This window comes from Lacerta agilis, chromosome 1, assembly GCF_009819535.1.
Source record: "Lacerta agilis isolate rLacAgi1 chromosome 1, rLacAgi1.pri, whole genome shotgun sequence".
Classification (NCBI taxonomy): domain Eukaryota; kingdom Metazoa; phylum Chordata; class Lepidosauria; order Squamata; family Lacertidae; genus Lacerta; species Lacerta agilis.
Window position 1 is genome coordinate 83,072,012 of NC_046312.1, and position 25,772 is coordinate 83,097,783.

At 47.7% G+C, this 25,772-nt stretch overlaps 2 protein-coding genes across 5 annotated transcripts in view; both read left to right on the forward strand.

Annotated features, from left to right (window-relative positions):
* Window positions 1–1,212: 1,212 nt before the first annotated feature.
* Window positions 1,213–18,259, forward strand: DNPEP (aspartyl aminopeptidase). Its single transcript, XM_033160131.1, has 15 exons — window positions 1,213–1,311; window positions 1,452–1,518; window positions 4,322–4,410; window positions 4,582–4,695; window positions 5,440–5,565; window positions 7,919–8,049; window positions 9,317–9,401; window positions 9,563–9,667; window positions 10,094–10,171; window positions 11,373–11,456; window positions 13,197–13,357; window positions 14,969–15,008; window positions 16,320–16,421; window positions 16,978–17,145; window positions 17,840–18,259. The coding sequence occupies exons 1-15, from the start codon at window positions 1,306–1,308 to the stop codon at window positions 17,888–17,890; spliced, it is 1,407 nt and encodes a 468-aa protein (XP_033016022.1). The 5' UTR covers window positions 1,213–1,305; the 3' UTR covers window positions 17,891–18,259.
* A 3,193-nt stretch (window positions 18,260–21,452) lies between these two features.
* PTPRN (protein tyrosine phosphatase receptor type N) overlaps window positions 21,453–25,772 on the forward strand; it is a 32,157-nt gene continuing 27,837 nt past the window's right edge. Inside the window, exon 1 of one of the 4 annotated variants that reach the window (XM_033160159.1) lies at window positions 21,453–21,710. In XM_033160159.1, the coding sequence (XP_033016050.1) occupies window positions 21,602–21,710 (109 nt within the window). In that variant the 5' untranslated portion in view covers window positions 21,453–21,601. The remainder of the gene's footprint in view (window positions 21,711–25,772) is intronic. The other 3 variants (XM_033160143.1, XM_033160169.1, XM_033160151.1) reach the window with 3 other exon arrangements.

The window sequence follows — 25,772 nt, forward strand, 5'->3', positions numbered from 1 at the left end:
ACTGGAAGTTGGTGCATAAACTTGGATTACTGTGATGTTAAAAGGACTGCCTTGGATTCGTATCGAGATCAATCTATCATTTTTGAAATTGCATCCCAGTACAGCTTTCGCCACTCTTTTGTTGACTATGAGGGCCACTCCATTTCTTTTACGGGATTCCTGCCCGCAGTAGTAGATATGATAGTCATCTGAACTGAATTCGCCCATTCCCGTCCATTTTAGTTCACTGATGCCTAGGATGTCAATGTTTATTCTTGCCATCTCATTTTTGACCACATCCAGCTTACCAAGGTTCATGGTTCTTACATTCCAGGTTCCTATGCAATACTTTTCTTTAAAGCATTGGACTTTCCTTTCGCTTCCAGGCATATCCGCAACTGAGTGTCCTTTCGGCTTTGGCCCAGCCGCTTCATCAGCTTTGGATCTACTTGTACTTGTCCTCCGCTCTTCCCCAGTAGCATGTTGGACGCCTTCCGACCTGAGGGGCTCATCTTCCAGCGTCATATCTTTTATATGCCTGTTGTCTTTGTCCATGGAGTTTTCCATGGACCTATTTATCTACTTGCACTTTGATGTGCTTTTGAACTGCTAGGTGACCAGGAGCTGGGACCGAGCAAAGGGAGCTCACCCCGTGGCAGGGATTCCAACCACAGACCTTCTGATCAGCAAGCCCTAGGCTCGGTGGTTTAACCCACAGCGCCACCACCTTACACTGGAGATAGCAACACACATAAGTTACAGTGGTGGAACACTCAAAGACTTGCTGAAAACGGAGCCTTAAAAGTCATGGGTAGGACCAGTGGGTTTTTCCTCCCTTCTACAAAAATGTTTAGGGGGGTACTCTCATTTCCTACTCATATTGAAATACTGCCCCTCAATGAGGCCAAACTAAGATTCACAAAATGTTTAGGGGTATACGTCACCCCAGAAAAAAGCACTTGGTAGGACTTTGGTTGCCCAGGAACACACTTATGCCAACTGCAGGGGGTTGGACTAGATGATCCTCGAGTCCCTTCCAGCTGTAGTTCTGTGATTCTATGAAAAGGTGGATTATGGCAAGCATCGCGTTTGCAACGTGCGGCCAACCCTCTTTCGCTGAACCACAGATCTCTCCACGCCTGGCGGCGAACCTCTGAAGCGGCGTCCCGGGCCCTACCGAGAACTGCCTGAAGAGGGGGCTCCGCCTACCACTTCCCTTCTGAAGGCCCAGCAGGCCCAGCGCAGCCGGGCGGGGCGGGGACGCTTCTTTCTATAGAGGGAAGCGGCGCGGGCTTCGTTCTTTGGCCGGGCCGGAGCTGGGCAACTATGCAGGTACAGTAGTATAATCCTGGGGGGGGGGGGGCTTTGCTGACAAGGACGGGGGCGGCAGGAGCGCGAAGGGTCTATCGGGAGGCAGCGTGGCCTTGGGCTCCCCGGAGCCCCCTCGTGACTCGCTCCTTTTCCTTCCCCAGGCGAGCTCCAAGCAGGCGGCGCAGGAGCTGCTCAAGTTTATCAGCCGGAGCCCCTCCCCTTATCACGGTAAGACTGAGCCCGGGACCGGGGGCTTCACGCCCGGGAAGTACTTCTCCAACGGGAGGTCTGCAATGCATTTAAAGCACATGTCTTCCCCATGCAGGATCCCGGGAACTGGGTGTTGGTATTGTAGCTCTTGCGAAGGAGATAACAGAAATCACTGGGTTAAAGCTGGCCGAAAGTCCAGAAGTACCATTATTATCAGTTTATGATGGCGTGGAAGGTTTGCAGGCTAGGAAGGACTTGCTCACAAATTTATTGACAGCTGCATGAGTTATTATAGCTAGGAAGTGGAAAGGGGCAAGGTGGATATAAAATGGGAAAATGGTGGTGTGGGTGGGATATAGCTATTGATGATATATTCATATGTGCTATTAAGGTAAGAGGGTTGTATGCAGGAGAAATGATTTTGAGGAGATATGGAAGGTGTTTGTAGAATTTGTACTGTTAAAATGGAAAGGGGTCAAACCATCGCAAGAGGTGTTGAAATTTGGGAGGTTGGATAGTTACCATGGAATGGTCTCAGGGGTGGGGTGCACATTTTTATTCTTATTTATTTATTCTTATTACTTTGTCAAAATAAAAAATAAAATTATATTAAAAATAAATAAATGTGCGGTGTATGCATTCTAGTCAGGAAAAAGCAGGGCTGTGGAGTGGGTAGAGGCCTGAGGGCCAGATAAGAGATCTGAGGGCACCCACCTTTAAGATCTTCTCCTGAGACTGTGGTCACACTTGCACCATTAAGCACTCTTATAGCAGTTTAACAGTCATGGATAATCATAGAAACTATAGTTTATGAGTGCTGGGAATTGTAGTTCTGTGAGATCAGCACCCTTAACAAATTGCAGTTCCCAGAATTCCTGGGGGGTTACAATGACAAAAGTGATATGAATGTTTTAAATGTATGGTGTAGATGTAACCTCCTCTCCAGGTGACTACTGTGTCACATGATTGGCATCCAGCAACAAAATAAAGGGCTTTTATCAGCCTATAGTCCCCCTGGGAGCAACCTTCCTAAATTGCCTTGCCTGGTACTTATGCTCTCTTTTTGGCACTAGGCAGGGCGGGAAAATTGCCCAATCATTTCTAACTTGTAACTTGAGTTGCTTTTAAGGATTTTCACCCATCTTACTGTATTTGTACTGTGATGCAGTTGGTTGTTCAGTACCTGAAATTCTGAATAAGTTGGTATTTAAATGTTTTTAATAATTAAACCTTGGGAAGATTGTAGGATGGTCTTCATTCCACTTTCATAATTTTATGCAGAACTTTAATGCATGCAACATGTTCCTTATCTGCAAGTCTTGGTGAGCATAATGTGCCATTCATTGAATCATCTGTTTCATTTCCCTTGTAGAGGCTCAAACAGGTTCTTCTTGATTCAAAGAGGTTCACTGGAGCATTTTAAGATACAGCACAGTTAAAACTAGAGGGTGGTTTATCTTCTCCACTGTGCTGGATGCTCAGTGGGCAGAAGTGCAAGCTCAGGCTTGTATTCAGCTAAATTCTAATCAGAGTAAACCCATTGAAATAAGTGAATCCAAGTTAGTCATGCCCATTAACTTCAGTGGACCTGATCTGAGCTGGATTAGCACTGAATATTACCCACCATTCTTTGTTATGGTTTCACACTTAATTTTGATCGTTGCGTGGAGAGCTCACAAGAAACATTTCTAGGGAAGGAGCTTTAGAAGGGCAATTGTTTGAGCCCTGTGCAGATGAGAATTTATTTACCACAAGTGGTTTTTCTTTGCACAAGTGGTTTTTCTCAGTCTGGTCTCGCCTTTCCTCAAGTGTTTATCTTGCTTTCCTTAATACATTTCTTGTTTGTTCTCTGTGGACATCTGAACCCAAAGGGTGTTCTGAGCAGTTGCCTATCCTTCTGTGTGCAGGGGCGGCAGCAAATCCTAATCATTTCTGTGAAGGTGTGGTAACATGGATGTTCACCTGCAGAGGCTGGGAAGCCACAAAAGGCTTTGTAGCTGAGGCTATGCTTGCTGCTAGGGTAGGGTAAGCAAGTCAGGGTGATAACATTACAATACGACTCTCACACTTGGGTTCAAGAGTACAGATAGGCCTGTGAGTGCAATTTAAGCTGCATCATGCTGATTTTGTTTTTTTGTCGGGGATGTGGGGTATCATTCAGAGTCTTATGTGCTGGGGAAAATTTAATTATTCGTTTACCTACCTATACCCCAGCCTTTCAAAGCTCTGCCATCAAAACTTGTGGGACAGTGAATTCCAAGTAGAGAGGCTGCCACTGATAAAGACCTTGTAAGCCTTCCCAATAGTAATAATAATAATAAAAAATAAATTTTATTATTTATACTCCGCCCATCTGCCTGGGTTTCCCCAGCCACTCTGGGCGGCTCTAAGACAAATGCACCCAGTGAAATCAGACAACCTACAAGCTGACCTTAGGACTCAGTCATATTGGGTAGAGGCAGGACCTGAAGGTGTATGTTCCCAAGCCATAAAGGGTCTTGAAGAATAGCCAGCACCTTGAATTGAACTTGGGGATGGACCAGCATCCAATGCAGCTGGTATATTAAAGGGGATCCCAGCACTTGTCCCCAGTTAAATTTCTGGGAGGAGAATTCTGCATCAGCTGAAGCTTTAGGCTATCCCCAAGTGAATAGCATTACAGTTGTCCCATAATTGGGGGGGGGGAGCAGTCCCACAAACTTCCACCTTGTTCAGAGCAGCAAATAGCTCTTTGAAGCCTGCTTCTGCATGCAGCTTGGCCAGCTGGGGGTGAGTATCTTCATGTCCCCTTCATGACTGCTTGCATTTTCCTCTCCTGCAGTGGTGGCCGAATGTCGGAGCCGCCTGCTTCAGGCTGGTTTCCAGGAGCTGAAGGAAACTGAACACTGGGATATCCAGCCTGACCGAAAGGTGTGGAAATAGAGTGGCTTCTTCCTTCCCTTTCTTATTTGGGAATTGGGGTGGTGGGAGGAGTGGGGTGCTCCAGATGAGGCCTCTGCCAGGCACCCCATCTAGGGAACTGGGTAAAACACTGATGTCTCCCACTCTTTCTTTACCCCCCCCCCCCCGCCGCCACACTAGTATTTTGTGACCAGAAACCTCTCGACATTGATCGCCTTTGCTGTTGGGGGACAGTACCAGCCAGGAAATGGCTTCAGCTTGATCGGAGCCCACACAGACAGTCCATGTCTGCGGGTAAGCCACAACACACACACCCCGCCGCCTTTCTCAATACTGCCTAGCAAGCCCCTAGGTACTCTTTAGCATTCCTTCCTTCCTGCAGCCCTATGTTTTCTCAGTACTGCATTATTTGTCATCTCCCCTTTGCATTGACTTTCTGTGAACAGGCCTGTCCAAATGTCCAATATGGATGGGGTGGGGAACCTGTGGCCCCCCAGTTGCTGTTGAATTCCAACTCCCACCACCATGGCCAGTAGTTATGGTGAGAGGTGGGACTCCCAACAAAAGTTGGAGGGCCACAGGTTCCCCATCCCTGCAAATACTGTTTTCGGCTGCTCTTTTTGCCTATGTATTGGATCACCAGTGTTTGCAGAATTGTGATAATCTTGCTTCCTTCTTCTGGTAGCATTCTGGACAACATCCCTTTGGATTTGCCTTCTTCCACCCTTTTTTAAAACAACTACTACTGCTACTATTGGTTGGGATTTTTTAACTGGACTTACTGAAATGCATCTTTTAACACTAAAGAAAAAGCAATGGACCAAATAAATGCATACAGAATGCCAACCAATTGAGTGCATAACGTGGTATATATGTATAAGGTGAATGTAACTTTCAAAAATCCAAAGATGCCACCCACTCTTATGACAATAACTCTGGCCCCATTTCTTGTTGTTGGGTCAGTTCCTTACAATTTGAGAAGCTAATTCGGTGTGCGCTGTTGGGATATACGTATGAACGTTCTTGTGCGTCTTCCAGGTGAAACGCTGCTCAAAACGTAGCCAGGAGGGCACAGTCCAGGTAGCCGTGGAGACGTATGGAGGGGGCATCTGGAGCACCTGGTTTGACCGTGACCTCTCTGTTGCAGGAAGAGTCATCGTCAAGGTTAGTTCTGGCCGGTGCCCTGCACTGTGATATATACTATGCGGCTTTAGGAGCTCTTTAATGCTTAGGTTTTTCCAACTGGAAGAGACCTGACTTCACCTCCAATATTGCAGCCATGTCACATTAAGGCAGGGGTGAGGAACACTTGCCAGCCTAAGAGCCACATTCATTCCTGGACAGTCTTCCAGGGGCCACATGCCGGGGGGTGGGGGTGGGGAGGGCCAGAGACAAAAAGTGCACAAAGAAGCTAATGCAGTTTTCATCTTTGGACAGTTGAGTAATTTCTACACACACACACAGTCCTCTCTATCTTCTATCCAGACACCCACAAGGTACACTCAAGGAGGGCAGGAAGTAGACCTACTAAAGGGTATGGCTGAGGAGGGAAGAGTATCACGGGCCAGTTAGAGAGACTTGGTGAGTAGGGTTGCCATATTTAAAAAACCAGGACACCCCCAAAATTGTTGAGCCAAAAAAACTTGCCTAAGATCCAAGACAAAGTGCCCAAATTTGGAAATCCCCCCAGACGTCAATTCTGCCTTTGAAATCCAGATAATGTCCAGGAAAATCCAGACATATGGCAGCCCTATTGGTGGGCTGCGTTGGCCTGAAATCCAGGCCTGAAGTTTCCATCGCCTGCACATCAAGGCCTATTCGTATATTTGCTCTGCAGCCCGGGAGCTGTTGCAGTAGGACTGGTGAACTTGGCCTTCTAGATGACATTGGATTCCCACTATGCATCATTCCTGATCATTGGCCACACTGGTTGGAGCTGACGGGAGTTGGGAGACTCCCAACAACATCTGTCCTACATCTGTCCTGTCCTACAGCATGATGTCTTCAGTTGCCACTCCAGTAATGTGAGAACATTGGGGTTACATGGCTGAAATTTGAATGTGGCTACTTCCTCTCCAACACTGCCCTGGGTTAGGTGTGAGAAATAGCTCAGTTTCCACAAGTTCAAACTCTAGTTAGCTCTATTGCCCAGTTGTTGCTTTTTTCATTTGGGGTTCTTGCTATTATATGCTGTTAAACTGAAGATTTTAGTGGTTGTCTTGGGTTTTTTTTAAGTAGTTTGTTAAATGCTAACATGATTGATATATTCTGAGGGTACTTGATAAAGGAAACTGAAGTGTTTTTCCTGTGGAATAATCAAGCTGCATGCATTGCATTGCTTTGATTGAGAGCGAGATACAACAAAGGTACCAACAGAGAGACTATCCTTCACTGGGGACAAAGGCCGTAAAAGTGTTATTAAAAACCAGCAATTTTAATCTTCTGTTTAATGAATTACCCGATCAGTGCTTTCTGCCCTGGTAAATAATGAGTGTGTTCAGTGGACCTGATTGCCTAGCTACACTTGAGTAGGAGTGGAGTCTAGTTCAAAGTGTGCCATATTTTGCATACTTTAAAGTACTTGTTTGAATATGACTGAAACCAAAAGCGATGAAGAGATGAAAGTTCTGATCAAAAATATGTTTGGGGTTTTGTTCCATTTTGCAATTCTGTTCACACTTACGCCTACCTGAGAGTAAACCACATTAAACCAAGTGGAGATGAGGTTCCTGCAAGCATAGGTTGCAGGAACCTCATCTCCACTTGGTCTGTGTGGGCCAGAAGATTTATTAGGGGAGTGGGAATGGAAGGGTGCATAGTTGTGGTGACACTCTTGCCAAATTGAAATGTGAAAGTTTCTGAAAGTTCCTCCAAACTCATGTTCTAAAATGCCTTGAGCTGTCATAAATGCTCTTAGTTGGCATATTTTGAGAACAAGGGTCTCTCTTTTTTTGCGTTCTTTCTGGTTTGCTTAAAGACAGACGCTCAGGGCTGAAACAGATTTCTCCTTGTTGTTGTTTTTAAACAACTTGAGGATCTCCCATTTTCATCCAGGCCAGCAGCATAGGGGGAGGGAAGTATTCACACACACACACACCCCTATCTGAAAGCGCTAATTGTCATTATTGGTGAAACCATGGGCAAAGTTACACTATTGGTCCAGTCTTTTCCAGTCTCTCCCCCCTGCAAAGCTGCCTTCCCCCCCACATGGGCAGCTCTACCGGTATTTTCCAGAAGGGCCATATCTTGGTGGAAGATCAACTGCTTTGCAATTTGATCCCTGGTTTGCTATCTCTGGAATCTGCAAATTGGGCAACAAAGGAATCCTTCCCGATACCACAAAGAGCTGCTGCCACTAGGCTGGGTGGACCAGTGGTTCAATGAGAGCCTTTAGCTTCCAGCTGCTGCCTTAATCCCACTCTCCTGTTCCTCCCCTCTCCCACATTATGCCAGTGGGTGAAAGTGGCAGAATGACCCACACCCTGCACTGATGTCCCCCTTCTGTTTTCCATTTCAGGACCTGGCCACGGGGCGCCTGGAGCAGCAGCTGGTGAGGGTGGAGCAGCCCATCCTCCGCATCCCACACCTGGCCATCCACCTCCAGCGCAGTGTGAATGAGAGCTTTGGACCAAACACAGAGCAGCACCTGTGAGTGTGTAAACTGTTGTTCCTCTGTGCTCATATATCCCATGGTGGGTTGGGGCAAGGGGCAGCAGGCCTGGCTGGCACTCCCGTCAGTTTGCCTTTCAGCAAGAGAGTCACCTGCAGAGTTTGATCCCATTAGGTGGTGGGGAATGACCTTAGCTCACAGGAAGACCAACCGCTTGGCATGCAGAAGGTTCCAGGCTCAAGCCCCCCAGCATCTCCAAGGGTTGGGGCTGGGAATGATCTCTGTCTGAAGCCCTGGAGAGCCATTACCAGTCTAAAGAGCACTGAGCTAGGTGGACCTGACTTGGTATATGACAACTTTCTATGTTGATGCTATACTTCTCTGTGCTTTAGGATTGCCTAGAGATGCCCTGCTCTGGATTCTGTGTATAAGTCGTATCAGACTGGCTGGGATCAGAGGGCTTACTGGCACCCCTTCCTTATTTGGTTTTATTTACTTCCAATATTTATATACCACTTAATGTTCAGAATCCCTAAGCAGCATACATAATTTTTTTATTTTTTAACTACCCCTTATAGAGAATAATAATTAAAATTCATCATAAAACCAGAAAGCCAATGAAAAATGCCTGCTGAAATGATGGTCTTTGTCACGTGCCTGTCATAAGTTTTAACCAAGCCATACCCACCTGCCCTACACCTGGCTTGTGTGATCAGCATCATCTGCCAAGCCTTGTGCATAGCACCTTGCATGGCTCTGTGCCAGCCCTGACAATTGGTGCTTGCACAGAGCTGTGCATGATGTGCTGGAACCCTGATGCTCAGCTGATTGTCAGGACTTCAAAGCTTCATGTACTGCACAAGGCAGAAAGTGGCCCACCTGACATCATTGTGACACCAGGTGGTTGACAATGGGGTGACCCCGCCAGCATGTCGAACTTGGCCCATGGAGATGATAAGAATCCAGGCTGCTAGCTGGATCCAGTTCTCCAGCCCTGGTCTAGAGAACCACAGGTTTCCCAGCACATGGCTGTTTGGTACCAGATCCATGCTACCAATAAGATGGCAGGGGATGTGATGGTAATGGGAGGGGGTGTTCCCTGAGAGTAAAAAAGGTGAGGTGTAGTTACAGAGTTTCTTGCTCTGCCGAGGGGCTGAGTTTCACCAAGTGTTTTCTTTGGAAGTGTTTTGTGCTGTTGGGTCTTGGTGGCTCCGTGGGCTCCAGTTGCTTCTTGGAGCCAAATTTCCCAGGAAGCAGCAATGATGAGCAAGCCAGTTAAACAGCCAACACACCTGCCGTTCCCAGGGTCCCAATTCTGGCCACAGAAGTCCAGGAGGCCCTGGAAAAGAAGACACCCAAGACAGACACAGCTTGTACCTCATCTCTCCAGGTAAGACAGCGAGGCTGGGGGGTGGGTGTGGGGAGACACAAGGATGCTGTTGAATTGGCTGGAGAGGTACAGTAGGCAAGTCCAAAACAAAGGGGAGAATTGGCAGGTTTCCAGAGTGGAGTGTGTCTCTCTTACCCTCTCACAACTTTTATTTCTCACAGAGTCGTCACTCTCCAGCCCTGCTGGGCCTCCTCTGCTCCCAGCTGAAGGTGAAACCGGAGCAGGTGGTGGAGATGGAGTTGTGCCTAGTGGATACGCAGCCTCCTGTGAGTTTCCTTTTTTATTAGATAGATAGATAGTGCATTAGGGGTTGGCAGTGGGGTTTTGGTTTTGGACAGAGCTAGCTTTCTAAGGGTCACATGGTTTAACTCATTACATTTTTTAGCTCCATGCAACTTTCCTTTAGCACAGCAATGGGGAACCTGTGAGCTTCCTTCCAGCCAGCATGGTCAGTGGTGGGGGCTGTAGTCTAGCAACATCAGGAGAACCACAGGTCCCCCCCCCTTTGGTCTGAGAGAGAGAGAGATGGTTGTTGCAGATTCTCATTCATCTCCTGGGGAAAGATCCCAGCTGCCACTCTCCAACGCGTTTGCAAAACCTGCAGGGAGAATGTGTGGTGTGGCAGACAGACTGAACCAGGGAAAAGTTGGTCCCAGCTCAGAATTTTTTCTTTCTGGTGAATCCTCCTCCAGACACTAGGTGGTGCCTTCAGTGAGTTCATTTTCTCCCCTCGCCTGGACAACCTCCACAGCTGCTACTGTGCCCTGCAGGTGAGTACTCTGTGGGGTTGGGGGAGGGGTCAGAGATGAATCCTCTTCAGTGATCCATCAGTGCCATGGAAAGGCGCCATCCTCTAATATGCTCTAATAACTTGTGTTTTCCTCCAGAAGTCACCTAGAAACTACTTCTAACCCTTGCTCTATTGTCTCACATTTCGTCCCCACCCCACAATGTGTACTAAAATCACCCATTACTCTTGCAGCCAAAAGGTGGGGTGACCCATCTACCAGTAACCACTTTCCATGGTGAAACTATTCCTATATTTGTGGGAATGGCTGTGTGCAAAAATGTACCTCTGGGACTGTGTGTGTGTGTGTAGCAACAGGTAGAGAAACATTTCAAATCTTTGGGGGGGGGGGATTATGCAGAACCACAAGGGTTCCAGCTCAGATGAAATGGAATACTGTGGTTTACATGGAAGTAAACCACACGTGCAAGAGGTGGGTGGGTGAGGAGAAAGTCAGAAGCAGCCAAGTGCAATGTTTATTTATGTAGCATCAGGCATGGGCCTTGGGTCTTTTGTAAAGTTTTCTCAAAAGGTAGGGCATAGACAGGTAGAGCTTTTTCCAGAACTGTTGCAGCGGAAGCAGCATATGATTTTAATTTCTCCTTTTTGTGAAATGACTAAAGGCACCAGTTATCTACCCTGGTGACACTCTTCTCCCCCAGTACACCAGCTTTCTGACATGGAACTGCAGTTTAAGAGTTGAGCCCAAGGGAGTCCTTCCATTTGTTGTAGTCAGAGGCCCAAGACAGCTGGAAGCACAAAACTCACAGTCCCTGAGCTTGTATACTTTCCCAGATATCTAGGATGGGCGCACGTGGGGGGGGGGGGAACAGAACCTAGTCAGAAGCCATAAGTAGGCTTTCCTGTGGTGCCAGAAGAGATCTAGCATTGCAGAGAAACTGGCACTACTCTTTAAGAAGTCGGCTCAGTACAGAACCTTTACAAATGTTCAGGCCACGGAGGCCAACCTAACCTACAGACTTAAAGAAAAATAGTTCAATTGTAAGTACAGAATTTAACGTACTGAGAACGTGAAGGGAGACTCTGACATGGCTTCTTTAAGAAGTCGGCTCACAAGATAGCAATGCATAGACCAGGAGCAAATATTTCTGTGAGTCCCAGGGCACTCCCTATCCTGCCCCGTTAGGCACTCTCTAACCTTGTCCCCTTATGTTTTTCTACAGGCTCTGATTGAATCCAGCGAAGGGCCTGGAGCTCTTGCCCAAGAGCCAAATGTGCGCCTGGTTGCACTTTACGACAATGAAGAGGTCAGTACGAGACAGTTGTAGATGGGCAAGGCTATGTTCTGGGTAGAAAAGAGGGAAGGGCCAAAGCCCAGGGGTAGAGCACCTGCTTTTCATGCAGAAGGTCCCAGGTTCAATCCCTGGCATCTCCAGGTAGGAGAACTGCTCCTAATCAGTGTAGACGATACTGAGCCAGGTGGATCAGTGGTCTGACTCAGTATAAGGCAGCCTCCTATGTTGCTGCAGAAGTGGAAAGTGCTATCCTGTTCTGAGCATTAGATGAATATTATTACCGTATTTTCGCTCCATAAGACGCACTTTTTTCCTCCTGAAAAGTAAGGGGAAATACCTGTGCGTCTTAGGGAGCGAATGGTGGTCCCTGGAGCTGAATTGCCCAGGGGTCAAAAGCAGATTGTGCTTTTTATTTTACAAAGAGAAAAGGGAGTGTTGAAAGGACCCCGCTCAGCAGCTGATCAGCAAGAGATTGGGAGAGAGATAAGAGTCCCGGCTCCCTTTCAGCCCCGCCCTCCTTTGTTGAATGTGCTGCAGAGGGAGGTTGTTTGTTTCCCAAGGACATGTGACTGGCTGATTAGATTATCTGTCTACAAACAGTAGAAATGGCTCCCTTTCCTTAAGATTTTTTCAGAAATGTGAGTTAAACCCCATAAAAATGGGGCTTTTCCTCTTTGCTTTTCCCCCTTTGCAAAAGGAGCTTTGCTTTCCCCCCTTTGCAAAAAAAGCTGCAAAACCTTTAGCTGATCCTAAAAAAAAACCACCCAGGGCTTTTCCCTTTGCAAAAAAAGCTGCAAAACCTTTAGCTGATCCTCAAAAAAAACCCAAAAACAAAACAAAACAGGGCTTTCCCTTTTGCAAAAAAGCTGCAAAACCTTTATCTGATCCTAAAAAAAAAACCCAGGGCTTTCCCTTTGCAAAAAAAGCTGCAAAACCTTTAGCTGATCCTCAAAAAAAAACAAACCCAAAACAAAACAAAACAGGGCTTTCCCTTTTGCAAAAAAGCTGCAAAACCTTTAGCTGATCCTTAAAAAAAGGCCTTTTGCCTTTGCAAAAACAGCTGCAAAACTTTTAGCTGATCCTCAAAAAAAACAACAACAACAAAACCAGGGCTTTTAGAGGAAGAAAACCAGAAAAATATTTTTTTTCTTGTTTCCTCCTCTAAAAATGAGGTGCGCCCTATGGTCCGGTGCGTCCTATGGAGCGAAAAATACGGTATTTGGAGAGTGGCTCCACCTGATGGTTTGATAGATGATGAGGGGAAATGTTATGAGAATTTAAGGGGCAGCAACAGCTCTGCTCTCTGAAACATTATTAATTCATTTATGCAACACCTTTCTTCTAAGGAGCTCAAGGATGGCATTCATGCTTCTCCCTGTCTCCATTTTATCCTCAGAACAACCCTGTGAAGTAGGCTCAGCTGAGAGGGCCTGGCCCAAGCTCACCCATCAACCTTACTGGTTGAGCGGTGATTTGAGCCCTCGTCTTCCAGGTCCTAGTCCAGGGGTGGGAAATGTTTGCTCCTCCAGATGTTGCTGAGCTACGACTCCTATTGTCCTTGACCGTTGCCCCTGCTTGATGGGGGCTGTATTTCATCAGCATCTAGAGGGGCAAAGGTTCCCCACACCCACCATAACCCAGCATTCCTAACTGCTGCACCACACTGAGATGGGAGGTGGAATATTTATGGGTTAAAAAGTCTCTTCTTGCTGGCTCCTTTACTGACTTGACTTGACTTGACTTACGTGACAGGTTGGTTCACAGAGTGCACAGGGGGCTAGTTCGCTCCTCACTGAACTTGTCCTTCGGCGCATCTCTGCTTCGCCCCAGAACTTGACAGCCTTTGAGGAAGCTGTGCCAAAGTCCTGCATGATCAGTGCTGACATGGCCCATGCTGTGCACCCCAATTATGCGTGAGTATGTTGCTGTGCCCAGCAGGAAGAAATGCATGAGGGTTCAGCAAGTATTTTACTAAATATTCGGCATTCTGCTGTTAATTTGCTGGCTTGCGGTACAAGTTGAAAAGTTGGCACCTGTTGTGGAATTTGGCTTTCAAAGAGGCTCTGCTTTCATTAAAAAATACAATAAAATCCAATCCCCATGGTTTTATAAACGAAATTGTTTGACAGTTAAAACTGTAGTATAGAAATGCAAACTGTCTGACTTACCAACTCTCAAACTTGAAAATCCTGAGGTCAGAAACATGTCTTTATCAGTTTAGGCTAATCTGCAAAATCCAAGTCATCGATTTAAAGGCCCTCCCCTCAATTATAACAAGGGAGTAAGGCTCCCTTGTTATAATTGAGGAAGTGAGAGCTGGACCATCAAGAAGGCTGATCGCCGAAGAATTGATGCTTTTGAATTATGGTGCTGGAGGAGACTCTTGAGAGTCCCATGGACTGCAAGAAGATCAAACCTATCCATTCTCAAAGAAATCAGCCCTGAGTGCTCACTAGAAGGGCAGATCCTGAAGTTGAGGCTCCAGTACTTTGGCCACCTCATGAGAAGAGAAGACTCCCTAGAAAAGACCCTGATGTTGGGAAAGATGGAGGGCACAAGGAGAAGGGGACGACAGAGGATGAGATGGTTGGACAGTGTTCTCGAAGCTACTAACATGAGTTTGGCCAAACTGCGAGAGGCAGTGAAGGATAGGCGTGCCTGGCGTGCTCTAGTCCATGGGGTCACGAAGAGTCGGACACGACTGAACGACTGAACAACAACAACAAGGCTCCCTAAACTGTTGAGCAGAGGTCCTGGGTCTTGGATCCCACCAGAGCAGAACTAGGGAATCTCCCCCCCCCCTCACCTCTGCAGACATTGTTGGACTCCAAATCCCATTAGCCCCAACCAGCATGGCCGGTGGTCAGGGATGACGGGAGTTGTTGTCCTGCAACATTTGGAACCACCCTCAGGGGTAGCGTTTTGGCAAAGGACATGGATTGAGGCAGAACCAGTAGTTACGTTCAGCCTTCCCCGACAAATGCACTTTCTCCCTCCCAGGCCTCATGGTCCTAGAAAACAGTTTGGCGGTGTTGAAGGCAGCGTATGCTGAAAGTCAGAAAATGGAGGTGCTCTTCTGCCTTTCGAGTTTGGCTTGTACTTGTTCCAGATGATGCACCCAGCACTGAATCTGCCCCCTGGCAAATGGTGCCCTTGGGCTAGATGCAGCTCTTAGGCATCACTGTCAAGAGGGTCTTTCTCATCCTGCCACTGGCATATGGTGCCAGGAAAGCTTCCTTCTCATCACTGAAGTGCTGCTCTTCCCCAGAATGCCTGTCTCCATTCTAATAAAAGTCGTTTGTGCATAAATATGCATACAGGTGTTCTCACTTGACACATCAGGAGCACCACTCTGCCCCCCCCAAAAAAACCCTGCTTCTTTTGAAATTGCTCCCAGGCATTGAAATAACACCACATCTCTTCTTAGTTTCATTCCACTGTCTCTTTTCCGAAATTCAGCCTCATGTTTCTAGAGAGCTTGGGATCTTCTTGGCCAGGGTCTAATTTGATGCTCCCTTTTGCAGCGACAAGCACGATAAGAACCACCGTCCAGAGTTCCACAAGGTAGGTGACGGGGCCACGTGGCAACAATAAAATGTGGAAAACTAAGGCAGACTCTCTGCAAGCAGTAGCAGAGTCGTTCTCAGTGCAAGTTGAATGGGGGAGGTAGCAAAACTTACTCCTGAAACTGAACTTAATTCTTCTTTAAGACCTGGTAACATTGGTTTAATTGCCAACCTAGCAGTTCGAAAAATAGGTATTGCTGCAGCGGGAAGGTAAACGGCGTTTCCGTGCGCTGCTCTGGTTTGCCAGAAGCAGCTTAGTCATGGTGGCCACATGACCCGGAAGCTGTACACCGGCTCCCTCGGCCAGTAAAGCGAGATGAGCGCCGCAACCCCAGAGTCGCCCACGACTGGACCTAATGGTCAGGGGTCCCTTTACCTTTACCTTTAACATTGGTTTTTAATACACAAATCTTTGCCTCTGAATGTAAGAATGAGCTTTTGGAGCTGCTGGTGGGGTGGGGTGGGGGTGGGGATTTGCTTTTGCTCCCGTGGCCTAGATGTTGGGAAGTATGCCAAAGGTTATTCAGTTGCTGGAAACAACATGTTAGTTACAGTCCTGTCCTTTACAATATTTGTGATGTATACTTTACAGGCTGGAGATGCAACAGAATATTGTAGTGTGCAGTGCTCCTGTTCTGGATTCAGCCAGCCGCCATTCTTATTGGGTGTTTCATTTCATTCCCCCTCGCCCATTATTCAGTATCATGTGCCCACTGGACATGCTCAATCCTCCTTTGGCTTTTGGGTATTCCCCCCCTCCCCAAATGTAGCACTTTTGCAAACTTTAGGAGATTGCCTAAGCCCCTTAAGATTTTGTATTGGGGTAGTGGTGCTGTTTTGCCTACATAAGCAATGACACTCACACCTAGCTATGGTAGATGGAAGGAATGATTATGCCAGTGGATTTTTTTTATTTTTGTATTTAGTGGGGCAGGGGGCTTGTTCTGGGACTTTGGATGTCTGATGGCAAGCATTGGTCCCATCCCACGGCTGGGGGGTCAAGGCAGTTGCTCGTCTCCTGATCCCACAAGCCAGAAGAGCAGAAGGAAGAATGTCTGAAAGCCCAAAGGAAGACACAGGCCTACATGTGTTTCTGTGTGGGATACATAGAACTACTGCATTATTCTGGGGCAAGATTGCCATAGGGCAGGTCTCTGCTTTCCAGTGGTTCCTTTTGGCTTCCACGCCGCCTTCTCTCTGTTGCAGCTTACGCTTTTGGGAAGCAAAGCTTTGTGTTCTTGATGTGTGCAGACCACATGTCATTTCTTAGTACATCCCCCCCCCCCAAATCCTCTGGTTTCTTGCACAGGGCCCTACAATAAAAGTGAACAGCAACCAGCGCTATGCCTCTACTGCTGTCACCGAGGCCCTGATCCGAGAAATTGCCAGCCGTGTGGACGTCCCCCTGCAAGTAAGCATTGTTCCTCTCTACCTCAAGAGCTACTCCCAAGCTTTCCCCTTGCACTTAATGACTGCGGCCACTAGAGGGTGAGTTTGGATACGTAAGTGTTATGTCCCTGTACTGTAGATTCTGCAGCCAGGGACCAATGGGGCAAGATGCCCCATCTGCCGTTGGGGGATGGGAGATGGGACCAGAAATGGTGGGCCTTCAGGATTAAATGCTATGGGGAAGGCCTTACCCCTTATCTGAAGATGGGCTTTCCCCGCTTCCTTCTCTCTCCAACTCCTGGCTGTTCCTTTTTGGGTTTTAAGGTCTGTGGAGTGTTGACAGCATTTCCACCCCATGGCTGTCTCTTGATGATGGGGTTGTGCACATAGGTGCCCAGAACCTTCTCCCCAAAGACCTCCTCCACTCCCATCATGGATGCTCAGTAGATCCATATCTGGCCGCCCTTCTTAATGGCCTGGTCCAACAGCTACAGGGAGTCCCCAACCCCTGGACAGTGTCAAGGCCCAATCAGCTGCTCAAGAGCCTTAAAAGAAAACAATTCATTTGCCTATTGCAGGAATTCATGGTTCGGAATGACTCTCCCTGCGGCAGCACCATTGGGCCCATCTTGGCCTCCCGCCTTGGCTTGCGCGTCCTGGACATGGGCTCCCCGCAGCTGGCCATGCACTCCATCCGCGAGATGTGCTGCACCTCCGGCGTCCAGCAGTCCATCACTCTCTTTAAGGTGGGCGGCAGCTCAGGCGGGGCAGAGGGAAAGCATTTGCATTGAGTGGAGCTGTTTTCTGCTGCCTCCAAGGGTGTGTGTGTGTGTGCGTGCGTGTATGTATGCTCAGGTCTCCCACCCACCCCTTTCCCAGCTTGTCCTCACAACAACCCTGTGAGTTAGGCTAGACTGAGGAAGCGTGAGTGTCGTGAGAGAGGAGTATCCCCTTTGCAAAGAAACACTCTTGCCACGGGCCTTGGCTGTCCGGTTGGGAGCAGGCCAGGAAAGAAGGAAGGGCAATGTAAACAGAGAGCTTTCCATCTGGCTCGATGTATTGTTCGGGGAGCAGGTTGGGGAAGAGGGGGGCACAAAGTGTGAGAAGAGCTTGGCAAACAGGAACAAGGTTTCCATATGTATCGAGGTCACCGGGTTGCAGGTTGAGCCCTGCTGCCTCCCACTCCCTATCTCTTCCTTGTAATCTTGTCTGTATGTTACCATGGCAACGATGGTGCCCTCCAGTCGGTGATCGGTTTCTGTGGCAACATGGTGCCTCACGATTCTCCTGCTGCCATGGTGACGCCATCATATGTGTGTGTTTGACAGCTGCCCCGTTCCCCCCCCCCCCCTTGAGGGTTGTTCTTCCCCCACCAAACCTGACTCTTCTCCTCTTTTTCTCCTCCTTCCTTCCTTCCTTCCTTCCTTCCTTCTTTCCCAGGCCTTCTTTGAGCTGTTCCCGGTGCTGGATCAGGGACTGCTGAGCAACTGAAGAGCATCTCAAGCACAGGAAGCGGCTAACGCCCCCTCTCCCTGGCCAGATAGCAATTAAGGCACATGTTGTACAGCAGCTCATGGAACGACTGCTTCTGGAGAGTTGCATCTTTTTTTCCTTTCTACAGTCATTTTCCAAAAGAGGCTGGGCATTTGAGGCTTGCGTACAGCCAGGAGGGCCTGATCCAGAGAGCCTGTGCCATAGAACAGCTTGTCCTCGCTCCTTCATAGCTGATAGAAAAATTTATTCAAGATACTGACGTGTTAAAGGGCTATCTACAGTCATCACGGTGCTTTAAGAGGGCACTGAAATTGTGGGTGAAATTCCAGCATTGAATAAATGCCAAGTGATGCATACTTTTAATTGATCATCCCACTCCCACATCCTTTGCTCATTCACTTGGTTGGGTTCTAAATTAGCTACCGCCCTGTGTGAAGTGCCTCTCTCAAAATGTCAATGAGAGATACTGGCTGCCAAGCAAGCAATGTCTGAGTAGCATTATATACACAGGCAAGTACACGAGATCACACCAGGTAGATTATGTTTGTGGGAATGCACTGTTCAGCACCATTTTCTATCCATAATTCTAGTAGCTGGGGGGGGGGGATTATTTTATCTTGCCATGGATGAGGGAATCCCCAGAAACTTGGCTGCCTAGATAACATAGTTGCCATATTTCAAAAGTGAAAATCTGGACACAAAAATTGAGTAGACGTACGTCCTGATTTTCCCAGATATTTCCACCCGGACACTGTTTCTGACAGCCAAGTCCCGGCAATGTCCGGGAAATTCCGGATGTATGGCAGCCCTAAGATACCAGTGAATGGAATCTTCTTACTCAGGGAGTTCCAGAAAACTTGTTCACTGAGCATTCCTCCTAAATTGTTTGCAAGGAGGTTAGATGACATTGCATCAATGCAAGTGTTATCCCACACTTTCCTATGCATTTTCCCATCAGTTTCCTTATTGCGAAGAGCATAGCCTTTAGGAGAAGTATGTTTGTGGCGCAGGATGTCCCGGTCCACTATAATCGTGTAACCAGAGTTTGCCAGTATGTGGTTGAATCCAATCTGAAAATACTGGTAGTCTGAAAGTGCACTCGGTCCCTATGCAGGCCTGATCCTGGGAAGTAGGTAGCTCTTCGTATCAGGGCGGAGGATTGACAGTTCTAATCTAAAATAGTGACTGGAGGTTCAAAGCATCATCAAACAATACATGCCTATCTTTAGCAGAGCCTGTGGTTTTAGCTCTAATCTGGACAAGTGGTGTTAATGAAAAGTGGACAGGAAATAGAAAAGACTCAGACATGACTGCCTTGTCAACCTGGTCACCTTCCTCCAATGTTGTACCATTTACTTAATATCCCCATAGTTTCACCTTCAGATGTTCTGTTGGAAGGGAATAACACAAGAAGTTGACTGCAGTGTCTCCTCACATGGTATAGTGAGGAACCTTTTCAGCTGGAGGCCTCTGTTTGCTCAATGGCAGCCACCTGTGGAGGCTGCGTGTCAGTGATGGGTGGTGTCAGAGGCAAAGGTGTGTGGAGCAACAGGTGTGATTTTTAACCTTTGTACAGTAAAATCGGAAGTGTTTACATACACCCTCCACCCATCCCGCATCTGTATCCTTCATCCAGACAAGCCAGAGGCATAGTCACAGGTCAGGGACACATTGCTGCCAGGAAAGAGCAGAGCAATTGAGGGATCAGGAGCCCAGATAAAGAGGCCTGGAGGGCTGCATTCAGCCCCCAAATCTGAGGTTCCTACCTATCACTGCTCTATGTGGAAGGCATCTTTTCCAGTGGCAAAAGCCAGCAATGGGAGCCCCTGGGCAAGAATTGGGTCTCTTGTCTGATCCTTTGAACCCAAACAGTCGACACTATCTTTCAAGGCAAAACCAAACATTTCCATTTGCAAAAACATCATGCTTTTTAGTTGTGCCCCTAACTTCTACCCGGTATTTCCATATCCCCGTTTCCTAGATGGCACACAAGCAATCTCTTGCCTGCTATATAGTCCAGTTGATGGTGAAACGTTCTTCCAACTACAACAAAATTGTAGGGAAACAAATAAAAGAGACAGCCTTGTTGTGTGCTGCCCTGACCCCCTAGCAAGTTAGATAAGTTTCTAGTTCTATAGAAAGACACAGGGAGTTTGAAAAAGTAAACAGCTTTATTCCTACAGCATGCGAGGAGGTACCAGCTGAAATGAGCAAATAGCATTTCCCTCTTCCTGCTGCCCCTTAACCGCTAAATTAACCTATGAAAGTTGCTGTTGTGGAATGCCGAAAAAATATGGCAGAACCGTGTGAATTTGCTTAAGGTTATTTTGTCACAAGAGCCTAAACTTGCATCTTATGGGTTGAAGCTGTTCCGCATTGAAAGCTGGCAGGAGCACTTAACATTGGCTTAGCCCCTCTAGTGAGTGCATTGGGCCTTTCCTGTTTTATTGGAACTGTGGCGAGGAGAGCAGTGTGCGATGACTGACCTTGAATCAAGTGCACATGCTCTGTTTTTGAGAAGTGCTCTTGTTTCTGGTGCAGTCTTTTAGGAGACTTGTTTGCAAAATGAATCTATAGGTCACTTTTTCTTTTTAATGAGGTTGCATTAGGAAGGCAAGGGAGCCACTCACTTTTGTTGGTGGCATTCCTTGTGAAAGCGGCAAATAGGTCTATTAAGCCATTTTACTACTGGCCATTTTTAGGGGAAATGTGTTTACTATGATTGTGCAGGCCTCTAGAAGCCAGAGAGCATACTGTATTAAGAAGAGTTGCTGGAACAGTGAATGCACCTATACACACACTCACACTCACACTCATTGCCCTGAGCTGCTATTGTTAAGTAGTTGGGAGCCAGACCTCCTTGCTGGCTTGCAAATTATCACTGCTTTATGTCTACCAACGGAGAGAGGGTTGATTCTGCACAATCCATCTGGCAGGAATCCTCAAGGATATATGCAGAAGTCTGTGGATTGCATGATAGCGGAATGACATAATGCTGCCTTGCAGAGTCCCCTGTATCATTCCTTTGAAGCAAAGAGCGGGAGCTTTGGACCTATAGGAAAAATAGGACCTATAGGAAAGCCCTCATGGATTCAGTTTTCTTAGCCTCCCTTCCCCATTCAGGTAGAAAAAGAGGCACTGTCGATTTATAACCGAGCGTGTCATACAGAGCTATTTTTGGTTGCTGCGCTCTTTGGGGGGATCGTGGTGGAGATTTCAGTGGAATGTGGCCAAACCCCAGACTGTGGCTGCGCCTGCCTGCAGGAGGTGTAATTCAACAGCCTCCGCTAACGGAGCGATTGGTGTAACTTAATGCATCAGCAGCGAGGGGGGTGTACCAGTCTCAGCTGGCGAAGTCGGTGCGATTGGTCGGAGGCGGAACATGGAATTGAGAATGCGGCGAGTATAATACGAGGCGAGAGGGGCGTGGCCTCTCGTGTAATAGGGAGGCGTAACTTTTTCCCCCAAGCAGGGTGTGGCCTTGGCTTTTTTATTATTGGCTTTCCCTATGGAGGCGTGTCCTTTCCCTGCGTTGCGATAGGTCACTGGGGCCCCAGAGTGTGCTTTGCATGCTCATTGAGATTGGCTGGTTGGAGGTGCGCGTCCTTGTCTCGGCCTGGAGGGGGCGCTGACTGCCGGGTTAAGGATGGTGCAGCGGCCGTGGAGGAGGCGGCTGCCTGGGCTGTGAGCGCGGGGGCACCGGCCGGCATGGGGCGGTGGCGAAGCCTGCTCCGGGCGCTCGGCTGTTTCCTCCTCTCGCTGCTGCCGTTCCTCGGAGCCGGCGCTGCCGCGGATCGCCCGCTGCAAGTGCTGCACGGTGAGATGGATCACCTGGGGTGGCGAGGAGGAGGAGGATGCAAGCGGGCGGGAATGAGGGAGGGTGGCCAGAAAGGTAGGACTCTGGACGCTGGAGATGGAAGGGGAAGGCTTCTTCGCTTGGGATGCTCGGAGCTGGAGTGGGCGGGGTGAACGGGGGGGGGGGTCTTGGAGGAGCCAAGGAGCTCCTTCCTTCCCGGCTGGCAGAGATTAGGGGCAGCTCCTTCACTTCCATATGGCAGCCTGGAGCTCCGCTTCCTATTTTTCGTGCACGCTGGAGCTCCCTAGTCCTGGTCCGTCCGTCCCCCCAAAAAAGAAATCCATATTTCTTTCCGCCCTGAGGATTGGGAAAGTATCCTTGGATGAGGGTTGGGTTTCGACTGTTAAATATGGTGGGGCTTTGGGGAGGGGAAGGTCGCTCTTGGAGACGGAAAGGTGGTGGAAACGAAGGGAGATGCCGGCACCTTCGCTCTTACCCTTCCCGCAGGTTGCTTTTTCCCAGTGGGAGGCGGTGACAAGTGGGGATCCCTTGGTTGTCGTTCCCCCCCCCTTTAAACAGCCCATGTAACACGTCTGCATCAGTTCCGCTGGAAACATGGAGTGCAGCATCTCCCCACCCCCACCACCATGGGATGAGAGCCCAATGCTGTCTCTCCCCACCCCCTTTCCCTATTTTCCTTCGCCTCTGAAGCCTCCAGAATTTTCCCTGGTGCTTTAGGGTCCTGGGCTGGGTGTTGGTGCTGGTTTCCCCTCCCTCCACCGGCCCCCGTTGCCCCCTTTTCCTTGCACAGCTGTCGATGTATTTCTCTACCCACACGCGCCCCACTCTCCCATGGGATGTTTTCCTCCTTTTCCCTGGTGCGGCTTCAGCCCCCGCCAAAGGGAGATTGTCACCATTTTGCGTGGCAGCCTGTCATGTGCACGTCACAGCGTTGTCAGCCTTGGCTGGCTTTGCCTCCCCTTTCTCTGTTCAGCTCCAGAGTAGACCTCTTCTCTCCCCCCCCGCCGTGTTTTCCTCCTCAATTCAGTCACTGACGTCATTCTCTCTCGCTGGGCCTTTCTCTTCACCCCCCTCCCCTTTTCCAGCATGACCCAGCTGCCTGTTGCAAACATCCACTGTGCCCCTTTAGAAACTGCCTTCCTTCCTTCCTCTCACGGGCTGAAGAAAGCTGGGATGCTGAGAGGGATTCCTTCTAGGAAACAGCAGAGCTCTCTCCATCAAGTGCTGTAAAAAAGTGCAGAGGAATAAGCTTAGCTTGGTACCCTCTCTGGGCCTGGTTATTGATTTCGGCTTCCTTCTTGTCAGTTCCTTATTTGCAAAATGAATCCATAGGTCACTTTTTTCTTTTTAATGAGGTTGCATCAGGAAATGGCACAGGGAGGTCAATGTTCCTTTTTCCTTGCAGCTCTCAAATTTGGGCAAATCTGCATCTTGGTTCAGTGCTTCAGTAGCACTTGGTTGAATAGGTTGGATGTACAGCAACCCCTTCCAGAACCACTACTCAGCCATGCACTGAACAACTGTGAAGGTTCATGAATCTCTTGGATGTTTGTTCTTGGACCATCCTCCTTTGCAGGCTGTCTTTTATTAGATGCCTCTCTTGGGTGGGGGGGGGGCATTCAAGAGGGCAAGGTTGTTGCTTGTCAGTTTTGGGAGAAACTGTTAATGTAGGGAGCTGCATACTCTTTATTCCTTGTTCAAGGAGGTAAGTGAATGAATTGATTTGCCATGTTGATGAATTTTGACGTAGAATGATTACTGGAAGCTTTTCACCTAATATAGGTTAGGGCGGGTGCTGAAGATGGACTCCTTTGATTATCAGTTTCCTGTCCTGCTTGGCAGTGAGGGTGCATTAGAGACTGTGTGGTGGGAGGTGGGAATGCTGGAATGGGGGGGGGGAAATCCCTCCCATCGTACCCACTGATGGCCATGGAATATGAGTGCATTGCTTGGGCCATGGGCCTTTAATGCACAGGAACCACGAAGGACACTTGTGGTGGCATGGAGGCTTGAGTTGTGGCCAGCTTGTGTGCACAACAGGGAGGCCAGATGGTATAAAATCAAAGAGCTGAACTGGCTCATTTAAGGGAAGGGTTTGATAGGTCTTATCACTAGCCCCAGGGCATGATGGTAATCTGCTGTGTGAATGCTTTGCTGGCTTTTTGTATTTAAAACTTGACCTGTGCTTTCCCTTGACCTTTGGGGATGCTGGTAAAGCTGTCTGAGACTGGGCTGAACAGTAATGAGCATGGGTTAAACTGGGGGTAAAATTAAGAGATTCCCACCACATTTAGAAAATTCTGCCTGGTGCGTTTATAGACATAGAAGGCTTGAAGGCAAAAATATTGAGCTTGATGTTTGTTGTTCAACCAAAGTCCCACTCCCTCTACCTCCTGCGGCATATTAGAAGTCTAGATCAGTGTCAATGAATAGGATGGTTTTTGGCAACCTACAATAATGTGTCAGAGTATGGTAGAGCTATACCTTTCTTTCCTGCCAAAAAACACATGTCAGCATTCATATTGCCATGGATGAAGATGGCAGAAGCACTTCCTATTCTTCTGAACTTATTTGCACAACTCATATAGCAGGGGTAGCCCTTTGGGTGCTGTTGGACTACAACTCCCATCATCCTTGACCATTGGCCATGCTAGCTGGGGCTAATGGGAGTTGGAGTCTAACAACAGCTGGAAGGCCACAGATTCTTCACTCCTGACATAAAGAAAAAAGGGTGAGTACTGATAACCAGTTACCTAGTGGTTAGCTACCATGATGTGCGTGTAACCACATGGCAAGCTACCCACCTATATTGTTGTGCCAACTGTTGAGGAAAATCTTTCCATGCTTCTGCACATCATATGAAATCCAGGGAAGAGGAGGGGAAGTGGAAAGGTTCTTCTTGTCACATAACAGGTCAATAGACAACCAGCTTACTAAATATAGTGGCAAGTTGTTATTTGTAAACTTAGACAGCCTTGTTCATTCACTCAGCAAAACAATAGCACCTGATTTATGTAACTCAGGCTCCATTCAGCACTGGCGTATATGGTAAAGAGTTTGAGGCAGTGCTTTCCAGGTTAGATTTGACATTCTGTCGCCCTACTTGCAAAATTGTGCAGTAACTGAGGAGAAGAAAAGGATTGTAGATGTACTGAGCTGTGGCTGCACAAGAGTAAGACCAACATATGGAAAGGTAAAATTATTTGTTTGCAAGAACATCTCTTTGATCCTTGCCAGCATACTCTCTACCAGACTCCATAGTTCTGATGAGGAGATGGTTTTGAGCGCAAACATTGTGCTCAGAAGTAAAAGAAAGACCTGGCTGTCTGTGGAAAAGGAAAACTTATACAACATTACCTGCCGGAAGATGGATCTGAAGTACATTAGGTTGTGACCAAAATGTGAAGGCATTTTAATGAGGTTTGGGCAGCTCAGAAATGGAAACTGAGCATATTCTGCCCTTATATCATTTGTGTACATGCTGTCCCTGACATTGCCTGTTATTTAAGTGCTTGAATAACACATAACACCTAGTGTGTCTAATTTTCCCCTTAGCTTTCCAGCTGCACATTTTGTGTCCATCTATTCTACACACTAAAGAAACCCTGCAGAAGACAAAGAACTCTTCCCTAGTCAAAAATTAAAATATTGCTCATGAGCCTATTTCTCCCTCATTCACTTTCTAAAACCCATTTCTTACCCTTTGAGAATCCTAATGTGGCAGAATTGTTTCGCTGTTCTTTATTAGCTGCTAGGAATTGAACACCAAGCACTGTTTACAGGGGAAGGCAATTGCAGCTTGAGCAAGCATTTGTAAACAGCAAGTTTCTCACGGCCTTCCACATTTTGACTAGAAGCCAAATCCTATTGCCAGTACAGCATCTGCAGTGATATTAATCTCTCTCTCTCTCTGTGTGTGTGTGTGTGTGTGTGTATGAGAGAGAAAGAATGTATTTTTAATGCAGCATTAAAAATATATCAAGGTTTAATGAAATACATTTTAAAAATAACTCTGCATGTTGGGCATACATATTGGGTGTACACAATGTGTATATTGTGGGT

What these genes read in the sequence shown, in the direction of transcription:
- DNPEP (XM_033160131.1), top strand. An exon ending in CACTTTACGACAATGAAGAG is followed by an intron (nt 11,457 to 13,196) that starts GTCAGTACGAGA and finishes CTTACGTGACAG; the next exon opens with GTTGGTTCACAGAGTGCACA. An exon ending in GTGTGGACGTCCCCCTGCAA is followed by an intron (nt 16,422 to 16,977) that starts GTAAGCATTGTT and finishes TGCCTATTGCAG; the next exon opens with GAATTCATGGTTCGGAATGA.